The sequence below is a fragment of the Oryctolagus cuniculus genome, chromosome 4, assembly GCF_964237555.1.
Source record: "Oryctolagus cuniculus chromosome 4, mOryCun1.1, whole genome shotgun sequence".
NCBI classification, from domain to species: Eukaryota; Metazoa; Chordata; class Mammalia; order Lagomorpha; family Leporidae; genus Oryctolagus; species Oryctolagus cuniculus.
Genome location: NC_091435.1, coordinates 124,675,811 through 124,697,759, shown reverse-complemented (window position 1 = coordinate 124,697,759; position 21,949 = coordinate 124,675,811). Strand labels below are relative to the sequence as shown.

At 42.7% G+C, this 21,949-nt stretch overlaps 3 protein-coding genes across 4 annotated transcripts in view; all 3 read left to right on the top strand.

Moving 5' to 3' along the window:
- The window catches only part of KCNAB1 (potassium voltage-gated channel subfamily A regulatory beta subunit 1), a 454,438-nt gene that overhangs the window by 115,948 nt on the left and 316,541 nt on the right, over positions 1 to 21,949 (top strand).
- Positions 11,446 to 13,175, top strand: LOC100339407 (large ribosomal subunit protein eL6-like). The gene has a single exon (XM_051818726.2). The coding sequence runs from the start codon at positions 12,199 to 12,201 to the stop codon at positions 13,117 to 13,119; it is 921 nt and encodes a 306-aa protein (XP_051674686.2). The 5' UTR covers positions 11,446 to 12,198; the 3' UTR covers positions 13,120 to 13,175.
- LOC100338668 (tRNA selenocysteine 1-associated protein 1) lies at positions 15,198 to 16,367 on the top strand. The gene is made up of 2 exons (XM_002716317.5): positions 15,198 to 15,516; positions 15,665 to 16,367. Exons 1-2 carry the CDS (start codon positions 15,293 to 15,295, stop codon positions 16,302 to 16,304), a joined length of 864 nt encoding a protein of 287 aa, XP_002716363.3. The 5' UTR covers positions 15,198 to 15,292; the 3' UTR covers positions 16,305 to 16,367.

Sequence of the window (21,949 nt, the reverse complement as noted above, 5' to 3'; positions counted from 1 at the left end):
GGGAGTATGATCATGCTACAAGTGCTTGAAGTGGTAGAGAATCCACAGTCAAACTTTGTTTTTCTTTAACAATCTACCTGCTGATTATGACTTGTTGGTACACTTGCAATATATTGGATTCTATGCTGTAGACACCATGAAACCAAGAACATGAATGAAAAAATAAGCAAGAGGTTCATTTAATTACAGATTTAATATAAATAATGAAGTTCTCATTGTGAAATGGATAGATAATAAATGTGTCATTGTTGGAATGAACTACAATATAGTGGGATGACTTGGTAAAGACCAAGGTTGGAAAAAAGAAATGATGCATAGAGTCAGTATGCCTCAACCAAAGGCCTTGGGTATCTGTACAATTTCAGTGGTGGGGTGAACAAACATGATTGGCTGGCTTCCAAATACTCCACTTTTATTAAAGGTAAAAAAAATGATATTACACTTTATTCAATCAAGCAAGTTATATGTGTATTGAGAGTGGACAGATTATTCAAATAACAAATAAAAGAGAAAGATCTCATCATTTGTTGGATTTTGAAAGAGACATGGTTAGCATACCTGAAATGATGCAATTAGAAATCATGAAGAAGAATATGTGTAATACTCCCAGATCTACTACTGTCTAAAACGTATTAGATTTTATGCAAGAAGCCATATGATTCTCAAATGGTAAGAAAAATAATGATGTCAAAACAAGGCATGCCATATAAAACTAACAGCATATTATCAAAAATGAAGCCCTTCATTTGAATTGTTTTGCTTTTTTCCATCAGAAACAATTGACAGGTCATGAAAGTCACTTCTTTGAAAACTGTGTAATGTATGAAAGAATATATTTGTCCAATGTCCTATTTATATGATGGCTTACATATATGTCTTTTTAGTATATTTAGTCTTAATGACATTAAAGGATATACAAGCTATGGATTATTCGGTGTCAATTTTCTTGAAATATTCACAGAATTGAAATCTTGGAGGACTTAATGGGTTTTAAAAAGTGTTGAGTTACAGTTGTGTGCATGTACTTGAGTGATTCAACAAATCCCTAGGGTCTACTAGGAGGAAGTTTCCAAGCTCCCTGTCTCTGGAGAAAACTGCTACCTAGTTTTACATGATCTGTTGGCATCTCCTTGTGCTTATGGGTTGGAGTATTATAGCCATCTGTCTTCCTCCTTTCCTGGTGCACAAGTGTACCTTTCTTTTTTTGTTATGCTTTAAGATTTCACTTATTTATTCAAAAGTCAGTGTTACAGAGATAGGAAGAGAGAAAGAAAGAGAGACAGACAGACAGACAGACAGACTCTTCCATCTGCTGGTTCACTTGCCAAACGGCTGCAATGGCCAGGCATGGGCCAGGCCAAAACCAAGACCCAGGAGTTTCTTCTGGGTGGCAGGGGCCCAGGTACTTGCATCATCTTTTGCAGCTTTCTCAAGCCGTTTACAGAGAGCTGGAGCAGAAGTGGAGCAGGAGAAACATGAACTAGCACCACAACGCTGGCCCTGAGGTATGCCTTTCTTATCCTCCTGCTACAGACTTATCTTCTTAGACCAAGAGCTATATTTACTAGCCTTATTAAAGACATAGCTGAGCTGAAATTACTTAGAATCTCATTTGATTACTTTCTTACACAATCTTTAACTTTTCCTGAAATTAATAATAATCTTATTGTTGAATTAAGTGTACTTTCCCACGTGCAAATCTCTTCCTAACCTCAAACAGTACTCCAGTTGTCTAAATATCCCCTCAAAATATCCATTCATATCAGCCATGCAATCAATTCCACATTCTTGTAGAAAGGTCTCCTGAATTCTTACTGCTTGTTTGTGGGTCTGTTGGTCCCTGTGGCTGCCGGGTGTCCCTCATCTTACTCCTTGGTGGCACTGGTTTCCTCCATTGCATGTCTCTCCCTTTGTGGTTTAATTCTTCCTTACAACAGAGCATTTCTTCCAGTAATTTCCTGAAAAAAAGGATTCATGGGAAGTCAAGCCTTTGAACTTGTCTTCATATCTTCCCACTTGAATGACAGATTGGCCATATGGATTTCTAGGCTGGAAACCATTTCCCTTCAGCATTTTACCTTGGTCCATTGTTCCTAATCTTCCATTGTTGCTGTTGATCTGACCACAACTATTGTCTTTCTTTATTCTTTGTATATAACTTGATTTTTATTTTCTCTCTGGAATCTTTGAAGATTACTCCTTGGTCCTAATGAACTGTAATTTCATGTTGAATGTGCTGTGGCATAAATCTATTTTTGCCCATTGTGCTAGGTGCTCTGTGGGTCTTTTTATTCTAGGAACTCACATCCTATTTTCCTGAAAGTTTATGTAAACGATTTCATTGTTGATTTCCTCCTTTCAATGTTTTGCTCTCTATTCTGTCTTCTTAGGAGTCCTATAATTGAAATGTGCAGCCTCCTGAAATCCTTGTCTAAGATTCTCATCTCTTGTTTAGCATCTCCTGGTTTATTTAATTTTTCTGGGAGATACTTTCAATTTCATCTTCAAAAATTCTAATGAATTTTTCATTGAATTTTTCATTTCTCTTGCTTTTAACTTTCAGACCCACTCTTTTTGTTGTTGTTCTCTAAGTATTCTTTTTTTCTATTGTTTTATTTTATTTGAAAGGCAGGTTTACAGAGAGAGAGAGAGAGAGAGAGAAAGAGAGAGAGAGAAAGAAATCTTCCATTTGCTGGTTCACTCCCCAAATGACCACAATGGCAAGGGCTGGGCCAGACCAAAGCCAGGAACCAGGAGCTTCTTCCAGGTCTCCCACATCGGTGCAGGGGGTGTAAGCACTTGAGTCAATCTCTGCTGCTTTTCTAGGCTCATTAGCTGGGAGCTGGATTGGAAGTTGGAGCAGCCGGGTCTCAAACCAGTGGCCATAGGGGATGCCGGCAATGCGGACAGTTGCCTTACCTGCTACACCACAGCGTTGGCCCCTCCTTTTTAAAAATGCCATCCTATTATTCTTTCTCTTCATTTTCTTTATAATTCTGTTGCTATCAATGAGCTTTTTCTCTTTATATGGTTCTATGTTTCTTACAAATAATTTCCCTCTTCCTTTATTTGTCCCTTTCTTATCAGATTCTTTCCTTAAGTAGCTAGTAATCTTTTGTTGCCTCCTCATACTTGAGGGTGAATGACCAAAAATTGAGCATGTTGGTGGTGTTGTCAAATCTAAGCTTACTGTTCGGTGATCTAGATGTACTTTTTGTGGGAGGGTCCCGGATGTTAGTAACTTTAGGACTTTCCTCTTGACTGGTCATGTTCTGCAATAAGCGATTCCAGTCTTTGTGAGGGTAATAGTCTAGGAAGAAACACAAGACTGAGGCCATGTTTTCCTCTTTACTTGCTGGGTAGTAACTTTGGCCTCAGCTGTGTATGGTATTCTGGGTCCATGGGCCTCTTACATTATCCTTTGTAAAGAACAGATCTCTGAGCTCTCGCTGGGATTTGGGGATGGGGGAGAGGTCTTTGGGGACAGACAGCAGTTCCCCAGCTGCAGGGAATAGGGAGGTACCTCTTAAACAGTTTAGATTAGGTTGTTTACTTGCTACCCTGGTTCATACCATTCCTTAGAATCTAGAAGCAGGGCTAGCACTGTGGCGTAGTGGGTGAAGCCACCACCTTCAGTGCTGGCATCCTATATGTACGCCAGTTCAAGTCCCAGCTGCTCCACTTCCTATCCAGCTCTCTGCTATGGCCTGGGAAAGCAGTAGAAGATGGCCCAAGTCCTTGGGCCATGTACCCGCATGAGAAAGCCGGTAGAAGTTCCTGGCTCCTGGCTTCAGATTGACCCAGCTCCAGCCATTGCAGCCACTTGGGGAGTGAACCAGTGGATGGAAGACCTCTCTCTCTGCCTTTCCTTCTCTCTCTGTGTAACTCTGACTTTCAAAAAAAATAAATAAATCTTTAAAAAAAAAGACTCTAGAACCACCATTTTATAAACTTTTTAGGAACTACACATAAATCAGGTTGTTTCTTGGGTTTCCCACAGTTTAGGATTTATCTTTCTCAGAACTTCTGTCAATTTTCTCACTTTTCATTTCCTCTGAGCCTCCAAAATTGTATTATTATAGTCTCCTTTTATCTTTCCCTTGTTCTTGTGGTTTATGCCTTTTTGAAAAACCTCTTTACTGTACACTTAGTGAGACTTCAGAGGGAAATAAAATTCAATATGCATGTTTAATCTGTCATCTTTACTTTACATCTTTACTACTATGTGAATGTTTCAATACATGGATGTGACATGAACGGATTTATGTCTTAAAATGACCATTGTTCTGCTGCTGTGTGAACAATGGGTTGGACAAGAGCAGGAATGGAGGTGGGACCAATTGCTGTGGTCTGTGCTAGACAGGACAGAGTTGGCCTGGGAGGAACAGGAGAGGGAGAGAGAAATGTTTGGCTCCAAGGCCAAGGATGGAATGGATGTGAAGAGTGAAGGAGAGGGCAAAACAAGGGTGAGGGCTACAGTTTTTGTTGAATCGCCTGAATGCATGCTGGTGCTGTTAACCAAGATGGAGAAGCTTAGCAGAAAAAATATTTCATAGTAGAGACAAATATTCAACCATCTCATGGCTTATCATGGACCTCTGTAGGCCTGGCTCCAAAGACCATTGTATAATCAAAAACAGTTTTTAATGGTCTTATTTTCCAACTCTCAGTTTTCATGATGGCTTGCAGATGCTTAAGCGGCAGAAGAATAAAAGATTGAGTAAAACATTGGCACATTGCCAAATGCTATTTTAGTAAATATTCCTCCACTTACTATTTCCCCACAGGTAATGTAGCACTTTTAATGAAGAGAGTTTTAATGTAAGAGCTAATCCAAGAAGCCACAGAATCTAGAGGCACTCTGACTTTAGGAAACACCCTTGTGAATCTTCAAATTCCTAACTATGATTTTCTTATTCTTATAGTAGTTTTTTTTTTAAATATTTATTTATTTATTTAAAAGACAGAATTACATAGAGGTAGAGACAGAGACAGAGACAGAGAGAAAGAGGTCCACCATTCACTGGTTCACTCCCCAAATGGCCGCAACAGCTGGAGGTGAGTCCATCCGAATCCTTGAGCCAGGAGATTCTTCCGGGTCTCCCACATGGATGCAGGGGCCCAAGGACTTGGGCCATCTTCCACGCTTTCCCAGATCACAGCAGAGAGCTGGATCAGAAGTGGAGCAGCTGGGACTCAAACTGGAGCCCATATGGGATGCCAACACTGCAAGTGGCGGCCTCACCCACTATGCCACAATGCCGGCCCCTATGGTAGTTTTTAATATCAGTTTATTTTACTTTTTTTTTTTTACTCTAGTTCTTTTATTTACTTAACAGCAAAAGAACCCGGTGACTTAATCCAACAAATTGCCAATTTTTTCAGTAAAACTAATTAAAATTGCCTTATTTACTTAATATTCAAAGCATATAACTTGGTAATAAGTCTTTAATCTATGAACTGAGTTATTTTATGGCTCTAGATTGTGATATAGAAACAGTTATGCAACAAATATATTGAGAACAGCAATAGCAACACTTAATCACACAAATTTGTTTTCCTCCTTGTTTGATTTTTTTATGTTGACAATCCTAGTGAACTGTTTAAAGTTCAGGTCAGCAAATCACTTAAAGAACTGTTCAAACTTTATCAGGTCTTCATTAACTACTTTTTTATAATTTTAAGATCCATATAAACAACAAATTTCACGTATTCCATACTTACAGATTTAGGAGCATAGTGATACTTCCCACCCTTCCTTCCTCCCATGCTCCCACCCTCCCTTCTCCTTCCTTTCTTATTCTTTTTTTAAATTTTTACAATGACATATTTTCAGTTTATAATCATAAGCCTAACTCTCCACTAAGTGAAGAACTCAACAAATAGTAAGAAAAAAAAAAAAACAGTTCCTCAGCAACAGAGACAAGGGCTGTAAACAATAATCAAATCTCAAAAGGTCAATTTTGCTAATATACATTACATTTACCGAAATGAAATGAAATCAGCATATGAAAGAGTTATCTGTACCTCCATGTTTATTGCAGCTCAATTCACAATAGTTAAGGAATCAACCCAGATGTCCATCAATAGATGATTGGATAAAGAAAATGTGGTGTATATATACACTGTGGAATATTACTCAGCTGTAAAAAAGAATGAAATCCTGTCTTTTGCAACAAAATGAATGCAATTGGAAACCATTTTACTTAGTGAAATAGGTCAGTCCAAATAAGATGATATCATGTTTTCCCTAATCATTGACTGATTTATAGACTTATACATTTACAGAGAAATTAGCTATCAAAAACTATTCTGAAGACTTCAGCAGCAAATCTCCTGCCCAAATCTTGGAAGCTTATGACCACCATACACCTTTTTAGGTTATTTCATAGATGGATTCTTTACCAAGACAAAGACTTATTTCTTACAATGACTTCTTAAACAAGAACTTGTTCCTAGGATGGAACATAAGACATGAATAAAAAGCAATTTACAGGAAAGAGAGAAGGGAAAGGAGGGAAATGTCACATATCCAAATATTAGATCATAGCTATTTACTTACAATGCCACAGAAAAAATAAAGAAAAAAGGAGGGGAGAAAATGACTTTTAACTAAAAGCCTAGTAATAAGCTGTAGGTTACAGCATGTAGAACCCTGTCACTAATATCCCTTAGAAGTTAATAGTAAACAGTAGTTACTTACAATGGAGTTAGTTTACTTCCTAATCCTTTCCCTCATCCAAATACACACCTCCACTGGTTAAATGCAAAGGTAAATTTGCTTTATCTCGATGGCAAAAATATGCAAGTGAAGTTACACAGGAAGATAAAGTTATTCTGATTTGTGATAAATATTAATTTGCCTCTCAACAGGGAAATATTAAGTTGTAATTTTTGGATTTCAAAGTCCAGGAGGGCTAAACCTTTAGATCAGCTGTCTTGCCGCTGGCCAGATGCTTTTGTGCAAGGAAGCCAATGCCTTTCTTGTTGGAAAAATAAACAGCTTCCCAGCAGTGCTTCTGGAGCATAGGCTTGACTAAGAGGGCAGGAGCATGGCCATGGACTTCTGCAACTGATTCACACATAGAAGTCCATGTTGGGTGAAGGCATCAAATTATTTTCCCTCTTTTGTGAATTGCCCAGGAAGTAGAAATGCAAGGCCGATTTTTCCATTTCAAAGTGAGACCAGTGTTTTCCCTAAGTGTACAAAAATTTCACCTGGAAATGTGAATGTAAAAAAGAAAATCTATTGGCTCAATAGGCTAATCCTCCGCCTTGCGGCGCCGGCACACCGGCGGGGCACCGGATTCTGTCCCGGTTGCCCCTCTTCCAGGCCAGCTCTTTGCTATGGCCCAGGAGTGCAGTGGAGGATGGCCCAAGTGCTTGGGCCCTGCACCCCATGGGAGACCAGGAGAAGTACCTGGCTCCTGCCATCAGATCAGCGCAGTGCGCCGGCCGCAGCGCACCAGCCGCGGCGGCCATTGGAGGGTGAACCAACGGCAAAGGAAGACCTTTCTCTCTGTCTCTCTCTCTCACTGTCCACTCTGCCTGTCAAAAAAAAAAAAAAAAAGTTGATGGAAACATATACCAACTTTTAGAAAATTTTTAACTTACAATTCAGTAAGATTTGGGAAAGATTGTATTTAATAAGAAGAAAAAATCTGGATTGAAAACAATACTTTCAGATAAAAACTAAAATGACTGACCTCAGAATCAGCCCTTAAGGCATGCAGATCCAGCTGAAAAGTCCATGAGAGTATTTCAGGCATGGAAAGCCAAGATACTCTGGGGGAAAAAAAAAAAGTGAATGAAAGATCTCCGCGAATGAGATCCCAGTGGAAAGAACAGGTCATCAAAGAAGGAAGTACCTTTCTCCGAAGGGAGGAGAGAACTTCCACTTTGACTATGACCTTGTCTAAATATGATCAGAGTCGGTGAACTCAAAAGGCTTCCATAGCCTTGGCAGCTCATGACAAGAGCCTAGGGTGATTACTGATGCCATAAACAAGAGTGTCAAATTGTTAAGTCAACAACAGGAGTCACTGTGCACTTACTCCTCATGTAGGATCTTTGTCCTTAATGTGCTGTACATTGAGATTTAATGCTATAACTAGTACTCAAACAGTATTTTTCACTTTATGTTTCTGTGTGGGAGCAAACTGTTGAAATCTTTACTTAATATATGCTAAACTGATCTTCTGTATATAAAGAGAATTGAAAATGAATCTTGATGTGAATGGAAGGGGAGAGGGAGTGGGAAAGGGGAGGGTTGCGGGTAGGAGGGAAGTTATGGGGGGGTGGGAAGCCATTGCACTCCATAAGCTGTACTTTGGAAACATATATTCATTAAATAAAAGTTAAAAAAAGAAAATCTATTGTTAAGGTTTTTTTTTTTTTTTTTTTTTGACAGGCAGAGTGGACAGTGAGAGAGAGAGACAGAGAGAAAGGTCTTCCTTTTGCCGTTGCTTCACCCTCCAATGGCCGCCGCGGCCGGCGCGCTGCAGCCGGTGCACCGCGCTGATCCGATGGCAGGAGCCAGGTACTTCTCCTGGTCTCCCATGGGGTGCAGGGCCCAAGTACTTGGGCCATCCTCCACTGCACTCCCTGGCCACAGCAGAGAGCTGGCCTGGAAGAGGGGCAACCGGGACAGAATCCGGCGCCCTGACCGGGACTAGAACCCGGTGTGCCGGCGCCGCAAGGTGGAGTATTAGCCTAGTGAGCCGGGGCGCCGGCCTATTGTTAAGGTTTTATAAACTATTTGGGAAGAATAAAGGTCGTACACTTATCAATAAATACTGAAATGCTTTAGTCACCATCATGAAATAAAGGTATTAAATTTTCAGAGAAACAGAAACTAGGAAAAAAGCTTTCTTTCCTTTTCTCCTTCCTTCCCTTCATGAATTTCCTTCCTTTAGCTAAAAGGCCTTGTGGGTTATTACACCTTGGAGAGTCATCTCTTCGAAAGGCTACCCCATACTTTGCACAAGTATGGCATCTCAAGGTTCAACTCTTTCATCCATTCAAAAAATAATAACTCTGCCCTAAAATCTGCCAGGCATTGTCTTAGGGGGAATTTTGGGCATAGACAGGAATGAACAAAGGAGCTTATGTGGGTGACAAAGAGTGAAAAAAAATCACCATATTCAAGATCACAATAGTCATAAAACAAGCCTCCAAAACTGAGAGCATGAAACTTTTCTTTATGCAGTATTCAGCCTCAGATATTTTCTGATTATAACACAAAGAAGGAAGGGAACAAGCCATGCAGAGATTGGGGCAGGGGAGGAGGGACAGGACAGAGCCTAGGACAGGAGTGTGCCTGACAAATTGAAGAACCAGAAAGGAGGCAGGTGAGGTTGGAGGGAGAGGGTAGGTAGAAAGAAACTGTTGCGGGGAGGACGAATTGTGTAGGGCCTTGAGGGCCAGTCTGAGGATTCTTGCTTCTTTTATAGCCAGGTGGGAAGGTATGAGTTGAGAATGCTTTTTTTATGTTGAGCTAAGAATCAGACAAGGACTGGACTGGCAAGGGCAAAAGCAAAGAGAGATCCTGCTGCAATCCAGGTGAAGGCACAGTGGGCAGGAGGAGTGTCAGACTCCGGATCTCTCTTGAAGAAAGAGCTGGGAGGACTTGTTGACAGATGGGATATGAAGCACGAGCGAGAGAGGGGCGTCACAGATGACTGCAGGACTTGCAGCTGAGATGGTGGGAGAGCACCATTGCTTTTTCCTGAGAAAGGAAGACTGGGCAGGGGCTGGGGGTGGGAGTAGAATTGGGAGGAAGAGCACATCTGTTTGGAATTATGAAACTGGGAATGACCATTAGACTTCCAAGCAGGTATGTCAAACATGTGCTTCTGAAGTTTAGGGGAGAGACTGGAAACTAGGGAAGTGTCAGCTCATAGATAGTATCACCTCAATGGATGATATCCATCCATAGAGGATGGATAGAAAACTGAGAATGAGTGGGGACAAAGAGAAGAGCCCCAAGGTCACAGCCAGGGATTGTGGAGAGTAGAAACCAGTAAGGAAAATGAGGCAGAATGGCCAGTGAGATAGGAATCAAACAAGGGCAGGGAGAGATGGACCAGAAGGCAGACGCGGAACACACTTGAAGGAGGATAGTGTATCAACTCTGGCTAATGTGTATGTGTGCCTACCTGTGCTGATGGGACAGATCCTGTAGAGAAGGGGGAATTGACAGCATAGGGAGGAAAACGAAGAACTTCAAGAGAAATTTCCGTAAATATCCAAGAGATCCAGAATGTAAGTGGAGGGGTCAACCCTAACTAGGAGCAGGGCAGTTCATGGATAGTAGGGGATAGGGAGGGGAAAGGGGAACCTGTTTCCAAGCAGGATGAGAAGGAGCTCCCATGCCTTCCATTTCTCAGAGAAATAGGAAGCAAGGTCTATGCCAAGAGGGGGGATGGGCTGGGTTCTGAAGGTCTGAAGAGAGTAGACAAGGTGTAAAGAGTGGGAGAATGAAAGGCTAGGGCAACAGAGTAGGACATCTGGGCACTGCTAAGCACCCATGAGATCCATGTCATGAATTCAAAGTGAGAAGGATCAGTATGGTCGTGTGATCTGCTGCTGTTGCATTTAGCTACATGGATCCAAGTACAGAGAAGATTGAGCAACATTAAATAGACTTATTACTTCTCTCATAAAGCAATATCATGAAATCCACACTTGCATGAGAAGTCAAATATACTAGAGTTTCCTAACATCCATGGAGAAATGTAAACTTTACTATCTTTGACCTTGTCTCTTTCTTTTTATGTATGTCAGCACCACTAAATATTGATTTTCTAGTTTTTTATTTCCTCACGTGAATATTTACCATAAAAGCAGTGAGCAGGAACCTCACGCTTACATTGTCACGTGTCTGCCTGCTGGAAACCAGGCTTACTCAGCAGCAAAGTGATCCACCTGCCTTGAGTTAAAGATCCAAAGTCATGTCTCACAAAATCGCATTAACTGGTGGAAAGTTCAACTGCTAAATTCACAAACGCCAACAGTCTCTGTACCCTAGTTTACTCTTGTCATTCACCTTTTTTTAATCAACCTCTCCACTTGTTTGCCACTTGGCACACACATAGACTGAATACACAGTAGTTTTGCTCTTTTCACATCCAGTATCCACACTCATATTTTGTGTTCTACTTCTGCTGTTCTCTGCAAATCTTGCTCTTAATCTTCTGCCTATAATCTTCTGTTGTCCTCCTAAGCAGTGCCTGAAAAGGTGCCCTAAACTTGGCCTCCTTTTTCAGCTATATTCTTTCCCTTCCAACTCAATCCACATTCATCTTCCTAGAGTGACAGTGCAATCCTGGAGGTCAGTGGCCCACAGAACAGGCCCCATGTGTTTGGCCTTTTGACAGGCCCTTCTGGAGCCCATGAAAAAGAATCATCAAGGTAGATATCTACCATGGTATACATTAGACAAATGTTAATGTTAAATCTTTTACTTCTCTACTTTTGAATAAAAGGTTCCCATGCAGTGCAGTTTGTCATTAGCTTGTTGTCACAGGGCAAAGAAGATGGTGAAGGGGGTGTTGTGCATCAGTGTTTTGAGGGCAGCCCTTGGATTCTCAGTGAGATGATTGCATGGGTTGCTTGTTGAAAATAGAAATTCCTGGGTACATAGCAAGACTCAGAATCAGAATATCTTGGGATGCATCCAGAATGTTGCTTATTTAATTAGTGACCAAGAGGTTCATATGCATGTACTCTGAAGTTTTAGAACTACTGGTCTAGAGCAGTGGCTCTCAAATGCGGTAGTTCCTAAAGCACTTGCTAGGGTTTAAATGAAGATTCTAGGGCTTATTTTGTGGTGCAATGGGTTAAGCTGCTGGTTGTGGCACCAGCATCCATTGGTGTCTTCAATATGCCAGTTCAATTCCTGTCTGCTGCTTCTGATCCAGCTTCCTGCTGGTACAGCTGTGAAAGCAGCAGAAGATAGCCCAAATGCTTGGATTCCTGCAACCCATGTAGGAAACAGGAGACTAGTATGGAGTTCCTGGCTTCTGGTTTTGGGGAGTGAACAGCCCTAGCTTCCTTGATCATTTTTGGAGTGGACAAGTGGATGAAAGCATCTCTCTCTCTCGCTCTGTAAATTAATAAATAAATCTTTTTAAAGAAATACAGGTTCTATGAATTCAGCCCAGACATACTGCATCATACTCTGAGGTGGGGCCTGAGATGCTATATCAAAAGAATATAATGGGCTCTTTCCCGTCTTGCAAGATGGCGGGTGAAAAAGCTCCCGCTGCAAAGCCGGATGCTACCAAGAAATCTCCAGCCAAGAAAGCCGATCATGCCCGCGGCAAGGCGAAGAAGAAGACCCTCACAGAGAAGAAGCCCAAGAAAGGGAAGCCCCACTGCAGCCGAAACCCCGTCCTGGTGAGAGGGATTGGCAGATACTGCTGCTCCGCCATGTACTCCAGGAAGGCCCTATACAAGAGAAAGTACGCGGCTCCCAAGTCCAGGATTGAAAGGAAGAAGAAGAGGGAGAAGGTGCTGGCTACCGTCACGAAACCAGTTGGTGGCGACAAGAATGGTGGCACCAGGGTGGTCAAGCTTCGCAAAATGCCGCGGTACTATCCCACCGAAGATGTCCCTCGGAAGCTGTTGAGCCACGGCAAAAAGCCCTTCAGTCAGCACGTGAGGAAGCTGCGGGCCAGCATCACCCCTGGGACCATCCTCATCATCCTCACGGGGCACCACAGGGGCAAGAGGGTAGTTTTCCTGAAGCAGATGAGCAGTGGTTTGCTGCTTGTGACTGGGCCTCTTTCCCTGAATCGGGTTCCCCTGCGTAGAACACATCAGAAATTTGTCATCGCCACCTCCACAAAAATTGACATCAGCGGTGTGAAAATCCCGAAGCATCTCACCGATGCTTATTTCAAGAAGAAGAAGCTGCAGAAGCCCAGACACCAGGAAGGCGAGATCTTCGACACCGAGAAGGAGAAATACGAGATAACAGAGCAGCGCAAGGTTGATCAGAAAGCTGTGGATTCGCAAATACTGCCGAAGATCAAGGCTGTGCCGCAGCTCCAGGGATACCTGCGGTCTGTCTTTGCTCTAACGAATGGAGTTTACCCTCACAAACTGGTGTTCTGATTTCGGAGGGGAAGCTCATTAAATAACGAACAACAACAACAACAACAACAACAATGAATATAATGGGACTTCAAAAGGTTCATGGAAAATGGAATTAAATGATAAAAATAAGAAAATATAGACTTTATTTCTCAACATGAGCTCTATAAAGTGTTGAACACTTTTGTAAGTGATGATACCTGCTGTTGAGTACCTGCTGTTGAGTCTTCAGGGTGCTGGGAATTTAACCATGTCATTGTGGTCTTCTCTGTAGTATATACTGAAGAAAAATATGTACCATTCTTAGAGAAATTTTAAGACTAAGAATCACAAAAAAGTCAGAAGGAGTCACATCAGGACTGTAAGGTAGATGCCTAATGATTTCCCATTGAAATTCTTGCAAAAATGTCCTTGGTTGATAAGAGCAGTGAGTAGAACATCCTTGTGATGCAGGAGACTCTTGGGTGAAGCTTTCCTGGTCATTTTTCTGCTAACACTTTGGCTAAATTTCTCAAAATGCCCTTATAATAAGCACGTGTTATTGTTCTTTAGACACCCAGAAAGTTAACAAGCAAAATTCCTTGAGCATTCCCAAAAGCTTATGCTTTCAATCAGTCAGCTTTTGCTTTCACTGATCACTTCCACCTCTTAGTAGCCATTGCTTTGATTGTACTTTGTCTTCAGGATCATACTGATATAGCCACATTTTGTTTCCTGTTTAATCCTTGGGAGAAATGTTTCAGAATTTTAATCTCACTTGTTTAAATTTTCCACTTGAAAGCTCTGCTGCTGTCTGTGGCTGATCTGGACACAACAGTTTTGGCAGCAATGGAACAGAGTTTGCTCTACTTTAATTTTTCAGTCATGTTTGTGCAAGCTGAGCTAATTGAGATGACTAGGATGTTGACTGTTGTTCCTGTTCAATTAATGTACAAATAAGATTATTTTTTTCTTGCAAATCGATGTGGATGGTCTGCCACTGTGGGCTTAATCTTCAGCATCATTTTGTTCCTTCTTAAAACAAGTTATCCAGTTGTAAACTGGTGATTTCTTTGCTTTTAAAACATATTTATTTTATTTATTTGAAAGAATTACAGAAGGAGGTAGAGACACACAGAGAGAGAACTTCCATCAACTGGTTCACTCCCCAAATGGCAGAAATGACTGGAGCTGAACCGATCTGAAGCCAGGAGCTTCTTCTGGGTCTCCCATGTGGGTGCAGGACTTAGGCCACCCTTCACTGCTTTCCCAGGAGCATCAGTAGGGAGCTGGATTGGAAGTGGAGCAGCCAAGACTTGAACTGGTGCCCAAATGGGATGCCTGTGCTGCAGGTTGGGTTTTAACTCACTGTGCCACAGTGCTGGCCCTGATTTCTTTCTGTTTAAAATTTTATTTATTTGAAAGAAAGACTGTGAGATAGAGTGGTATCTTCTTGCTTACTCCTCAAATGGCTTCCATGAGTGGAGCTGGGCCAGCCTGAAGCCATGTGCCCAGAACTCCATCTGTGTCTCCCAAATGGGTAGCAGGGACCAGAATAATTTGGCCATCAGCTGCTGCTTTTCAAAGTGCTGAATCAGAAGCAGAGTAACTGAGACTAAAACCAGGCCTCTGAATTGGGGTGCTGGCATCAGAAGCAGTAGCTTATCCCACTGTACTACAATGTCAACCCCTAAACTGTTCATTTCTTTGGGGCACTGTTCCCATAAACTTTTCATAAAGCATTAGTGGTTTCAAGAAATTATCAATTCCCAACTTGACTCTCACTGGGATTAAACATGACAATAGGTCTGATCTGATTTCATCATGATTTTAAAAAAAATCATCTATTACTTTTCACTTAATGTTTCTGTGTGGGAACAAACTGTTGAAATCCTTACTTAAGGTATACTAAGCTGATCTTCTGTATATTAAGATAATCGAAAATGAATCTTGATGTGAATGGAAGGGGAGAGGGAGTGGGAAAGGGGAGGGTTGTGGGTGGGAGGGACGGTATGGGGGGGAAAGCCATTGTAACCCATGAGTCGTACTTTGGAAATTTATATTCATTAAATAAAAGATAAAAAAAAAAAAAAAAAAAAAAAAAAAAAAAAAAAAAGAAGGCATCGGAGTCTCCAGCTCTGGAGCGGTCACTCCAGTGCCGAGCGGCGCCCGCGAGGGCCTGTGAGGCCCTCGAAGTCGCTCCTCTGGCGTGGCCATGGCCGCCAGCCTATGGATGGGAGACCTGGAGCCCTACATGGATGAGAACTTCATCTCCAGAGCCTTCGCCACCATGGGGGAGACCGTGATGAGCGTCAAAATTATCCGCAACCGCCTCACTGGGATTCCAGCGGGCTACTGCTTTGTAGAGTTCGCAGATTTGGCTACAGCAGAGAAGTGTTTGCATAGAATTAATGGAAAACCCCTTCCAGGAGCCACGCCTTCACTTAGCTTACAGCTGTACCAGCTGGCACACCTGAGCTCATAGAACCATGGAGCTGGCAGTGCCCTTAGCGGTCATCCGTGCAACCCCTTCATTTTATACAGGAGAAAAAGCTGAGGCTTAGAAAGGGGGAGATGTTTTGGCCAAGGCAAAACGTTTTAAATTGAACTATGCCACTTATGGGAAACAACCAGATAACAGTCCTGAATACTCCCTTTTCGTGGGGGACTTGACTGCAGACGTGGATGAGGGCATGCTGTACGAATTCTTCGTTAAAGTCTACCCCTCTTGTCGAGGAGGCAAGGTGGTTTTAGACCAGACGGGCGTGTCTAAAGGTTACGGATTCGTGAAATTCACAGATGAACTTGAACAGAAGCGAGCCCTGACAGAGTGCCAGGGAGCAGTAGGACTGGGGTCTAAACCTATGCGGCTGAGCGTGGCCATCCCCAAAGCGAGCCGTGTAAAACCAGTGGAATATAGCCAGATGTACAGTTACAGCTACAACCAGTATTATCAGCAGTACCAGAACTACTATGCCCAGTGGGGCTATGACCAGAACACGGGCAGCTACAGCTACAGTTACCCCCAGTATGGCTACACCCAGAGCACCATGCAGACATATGAAGAAGTCGGAGATGATGCACTGGAAGACCCCATGCCACAGCTGGATGTGACAGAGGCCAACAAGGAGTTCATGGAGCAGAGTGAGGAACTGTATGACGCACTAATGGACTGTCACTGGCAGCCTCTGGACACGGTGTCTTCAGAGATCCCCGCCATGATGTAGTCAGGACAAGGGATAAACCTGAATGGACTATGTTCTTTTTTAAAATATTGTGAACACTTTTTATCTTTTTGGAAATACGATTTCTAAGATTTTAACTACTTTCTTGAGAAAAAAAAAAGCATTAGTGGTTTCACCTTTCTTCCACCTAAACTTCACCGTCAATCTGATATTTGTTCTTGTTTCAATTTCAGCAGAGTTCATGTTGCTCTGATCGGGGCCAGTTTCAAGCTGCTGTCGTGGACTTGGTAGTGCCTCGGACTAGATCCTGCTCTGATTTATTGCAGCGAGTTAGGATGAGTTTATTTCTGTGCAAAACAATTTTGAGATCCAAGTATAGATTTTCAAAATATGCATTTTCGGTAAGCTTTTTGAAGAATTTCAGTATAATAGCCATAACAATTCTAATGGAAATTCATCTCCTTTGAAAATGATTCCTTGCGCTGGAAAACTTTATCACTTAGTAAAAAAAAAAAAAAAAAAGCAGCAGCCTTGAGTCCTAGCTGCCATTCAGCTCCTGCAAAGTTGGATCATTGAGATGTTTCGCTACACCAAGGGCCTGCCAACTTTTCTCAAAAGCTCAACTTTCCAAACCTGATTACGTCACCTGGGGAGATTTGCAGGGATGCAGATTTGGAATCTCCCCATGCGAACCACTGAATCGTGGTCTCTGGGAGCAGAGTCTAGGAATCCTTATGTTCAGAAGCATCTCACATGGCCAGGAGGATGAAGCAAGTTTGGGAGCTGCACGTCTCTGACCACGGGGAGATCACTCAGTATGCAGAAGCCATCATAGTTTTGACAGATGCTGCAGTAACTGCAATGTTGATGAAAGCTGTGGGTGACACCAGGCCTGATGCTTTGCATTGCCTCTAAGCTAAAAACTTCTGTGAGCCTTCAACCTTCCTCCTTGCTTACTCACCTCCCAGGCCCTTTCTGTTGGTCACGGTTGCTGCCACTGCCTGCCCACTGCTGTGACCGCTTCACCAGGGCTCTGTCATTATGGTGTCTGGTTACTAGCACGGACCTGCCTGAGACTGGAGTTGTTTATTTTCTTTTTTCTTTCTTTTTTTTTTTTTTTTTTTTTGACAGGCAAAGTGGACAGTGAGAGAGAGCGAGACAGAGAGAAAGGTCTTCCTTTTCCATTGGTTCACCATCCAATGGGCCGCTGTGGCTGGTGCTGCACCAATCCAAAGCCAGGAGCCAGGTGCTTCCTCCTTGTCTCCCATGCGGGTGCAGGGCCCAAGCACTTGGGCCATCCTCCACTGCACTCCCGGGCCACAGCAGAGAGCTGGACTGGAAAAGGAGCAACCGGGACAGAATCCGGCGCCCCGACCGAGACTAGAACCCGGTGTGCCAGCACCGCAGGCGGAGGATTAGCCTATTGAGCTGTGGCGTTGGCCTGGAATTGTTTATTTTCCAGAATTACATTCTTGCTCTAAGATTGAAGGAACAAGCTATGTATGGCTTCTTAGCTGTTTTCAACGTATTAATAAATGCAGCAAAATCACTTGACCATTCCCTGATTGGAGCGAAGACTGAAGTAGGATCCAGAAAGAGGCTTAAAAGAACATTTAAAAGTTATTTATTGCAGAGAGAGAGAGACAGAGACAGAGAGGGAGAGAGAGAGAGAGAGAGAGAGAGAGAGAGATCCCCCATTGCTAGTTTATTCCCCTAATGCTTACAACAGCTGGGACTGGGCCAGGCTGACATTAGAGTCCGGAACTCAGTCCAGGTCTCCAACATGGGTGGCAGAGACCTGACTACCTGAGCCATCACCTGCTGCCTCCCTAGATGCACATTAGCGGAAAGGTAGAGTCAGGAGCTACGGTGGGACTCAAACCCAGGCACTCTGATCTTGGGTGTCCCAACCGGTGTCTTAACCTCTAGGCCAAATGATCACACCTGAAAGAACATTTTTATGGCCTTTGCAGTGGTCTTGCTCTTGAGCAGAGATGATGACCTCAGGGCAGAAACTGGGCCTGGTGATTTGTAAGGACCATATGCAGATGACCATTTGTCCTCTCAGCATGTGGTGTGTGAACAGGAAGGCTAGAAGAGAGTACAAGGAGCCAGCGCTGTGTCGTAGCAGATAAAGCCACCGTCTCCAATGCCAGCATCCCATATGGGCGCCAGTTCTAGTCCCAGCTGCTCCTCTTCTGATCCAGCTCTCTGCTGTGGCCTGGGAAAGCAGTAGAAGATGGCCCAAGTCCTTGGGCCCCTGCATCCATGTAGAAGACCTGGAAGAAGCTCCTGGCTCCTGGCTGACTGTTGCAGCCAGTTGGGGAGTGAAACAGAGGATAGAAGACCTCTCTCTCTCTGCCTCTCCTTCTCTCTCTGTGTAACTCTGACTTTAAAATAAATAAGTAAATCTTTAAAAAGAGCACAAATAGCTAGGAAACTATTGTCTTTACTCCTTCATTGGATTCATCACTTTCTTTGAAATACTTACACATAATTTATTTCCATAGATGATAGCTAGGCAAACTTCAGCCCATAGTGTCTAGAATTATAGCCAATTTGAATTTAAAATTTTTAAGTGAGTAAGGTTTACTCAGTGGATTGAATTATTATTTTCCTTGAATTTATGTTTTACTGTTTTTATAAAAAATGCAGTATAAGCACTGTAGTATTATATAAAAATTCTTATGTAAGAACTATTAGAATTTAATAAAGTTATTGTAAGAAAATAAATGGAACTTTTCAGAGTGGTTGGTTTATTATTATGTAATTAATTAATGTTAATATGTAATAATTAGAAATTAGAAGACATGTAAAGGAAGAATAAAAGTTGCTCAGAAAATGACAATTGACATTTTGGGGAATAGCCTTCCAGACCCTTAATACACATAAATACACATACACACACACGCACACGCATAGACACACACACGCGCACACACACATACACACAATACATAATGCTTTGCAGCCTGTGAAAACAACGCTTGGGGGCTCAGGAAGTTTTTGTATCTTACTCTACTGCTTTTCTTTTCTTTTCCACCTCAGGGCCTTTGCACATGTGCTCTCTGCCTGGAATGCTTCACCTCCCCTTTCCCAGTGCTTATTTGCTTCTCATCAGCCCATGAGCCTAAGATTCAATGCCACATCCTCAGGGAGGCTTTTCCTGAGCACTCAGCCAAAGACTTCACACCACTCTCCAGCCAGGTCCCAGCCCGTTACCTTCTGAATCACCTTTTCATTTGCTGCCTGTCTGTCTTCCCCCTCCAGGCAGCACATCAGGGCCAGAGCTCTTCCATACTATTCCACAGTGGTCTCAGTTCCCAGAACAACTGGAGCCAGGGGTAGAGCTTTGCTAGATATTTGTAGAACAAACAAGGAAAGAACTGACAGACTGACTGCTGAATGGAGGGGTGAGACATAGCCTGCGGAGGTGGAACCCGAGGCATAGCCGAGTAGGTAGCTGAGGATCCGTGGTTGGGCAAACAGGCCAAAACAGAGCATTTGTTCAAAGTGGGATCTGAAAGCCACAGCCTAGCTGCTGGCTAAAAGCAAAGAGCAAACACTGAAAAAAAATGCCCTTAGTCTCCACCTGATGAGAGTTGGTAGAAGTTAGGTGATTCTGTTCTTACCTTGGAGATTCTTAGGCTCAGAACATCTTCGCTTCTGTTCCAGCTTTGACTCTTCCATATCGTTGAGACTGAAAATGTGTAGCTACTCACCAGCTTCCAGGAGTTGACTCCAGAAAGACATGGGCCGTTTCTTAAATGGCATTGTTTGCTGTGCCACTGATGCAGCACACTGGAACATCTTTGTCTCTGATCTAAAGTTGTGCAAGATGAGCCATATGGTGAGATATGAAGCTGTGCAGGAATACTCAAGCTGTAGGCCAACCAGCTGACAACAAGGTTATTACCGTGAAAATGTCTTCAGTATTACTGCGCGTTCATGTCGCATAAGTCCTAGACTTGAGGCAGGTGAGAATAATTGAAGGAACCCAAGGTCCCTTAAATTTCATCGCATTTGGTAAAAACGAGCAGATCATTTTCCCTATTTTAGAGATAAGATTCTGAGATAGTGGTATTTTAATCAGAAATGTTGTTTGTGGAAACTGTAATAAACTTGGAGGATTTTTATCTAACATTCACATCTCTTTCTTGGTGGAAGGCACACACGCCACTGGATGTAGAATACACAAGTAGATTTACATACAAATGCAGAGAGTCTTCAGAATACTCCTGGAAATGAGTACCATGAGAACATTGTGTGTAAATTTTTGAATCAAAATGATCTTTTAATTCCATTTCCCATGAACATTTTTGCAGTGTCCTATAAAACAAGTTTGGCTTGCTTATGTCCTGGTCATCAGTGGCTCCTTGGCAAACAGCTGGTAGAGCCAGTCCTTGGTGAAGCTGCGTAGTAGGCCAACCTAGTCCCATTTATGTTCCTTCTAAAGCTGCTTCCCTCTTGCCCTCCACCTGGGTGTTCTTCCCAACCTCTGACCCTCTGTGGTGGTGGCAATGCAACGCCCACGTGAGCCCTCCTCCCCATGCTGGGCCCCCAGCAGTGTCCTTCCAGGGCTGTTTGCACTCCTCGGAGGCCGCCCTCCCCAGGGCCTTCTGCACTTGCTCTCTGGTCACATCTCACTATGTATTTCTTCACAGCATGTATCCTAATTGTATTTTAAATTTTTGTTCATTTATCTTCAGTCCCCACCACAGGATGTAGGCTTCATAGAAACAAACTCTGTCTTGTTCAGCTTTTGGATCCTCTGTACCCAAAACCAGTGAGGACTTGAATCTCCTCTCCTGGAAGATGTTTGCTTAGAACGGGGATAAAAACGCCTTTGAAAGGATGAGGGTGAAGCAAATCTTCATGAGCCAAAGGCATTACCTGGTAACCTCAGGGAGAAAAGGGGCAAGAGAATGGGAGACACACATGCGCCAATGAGGTCATTTACAACCTAAGGGAGTAATAGCAGATGTATTTCATTGTCTAAAAATATTTCCTGCAACAGACGTGCTTTATGGCTCCATGGTTCTCCAAAGCATATTTTCCTTGCTTCGGATTTAACACAAGCAATTGGGATTAAGGAGTTACAGTCCCACTGAGGAAAGGGAGTTTCGATCGTAAAACATTCTGACTTTTCTAAACAGTTCTGGCGTCCTAGGTCTTTCTCCTTTGTAACTCTCTCTCCTCCTCCCCCACTTTTTTCTTCCTTCATTGCTTTCTTCCTTCTTTTGCTTTTCTTTTTCTCATTGATTAAATTATTTTAAGGTCGTACACACTACTAGTAATGCTAGTAAGAATAACAGTATAATGAGATTTACAATATAAATTTACAGTATAAGTAACAGTATAAATGAGATTTAAAGGTTTCTGTATGAGAACACATAATTCCCTGTCCCAACTTCTCCCTCATTCCAACTCCCTCTTCTCAGAGACAACCACTTTTGACTCTTTAAGATGTTCCTTCTGAGACACTCTTCTCCGAAGGGAGAGAACATCCTCTTTGCTTATGGCCGTGTCCAAATAATGATGAAGTCTATGGTCAGAAAAGGCCTCCATAGCCCTGGCAGCTCACGACAAGAACCTCAGATGATCACTGACGTCATAAAAAAAGAGTGTCAATTGTTAAAGGAACAACAATATTCTCTGTGTACTTGCTCCCCAGGTAGGACCTCTGT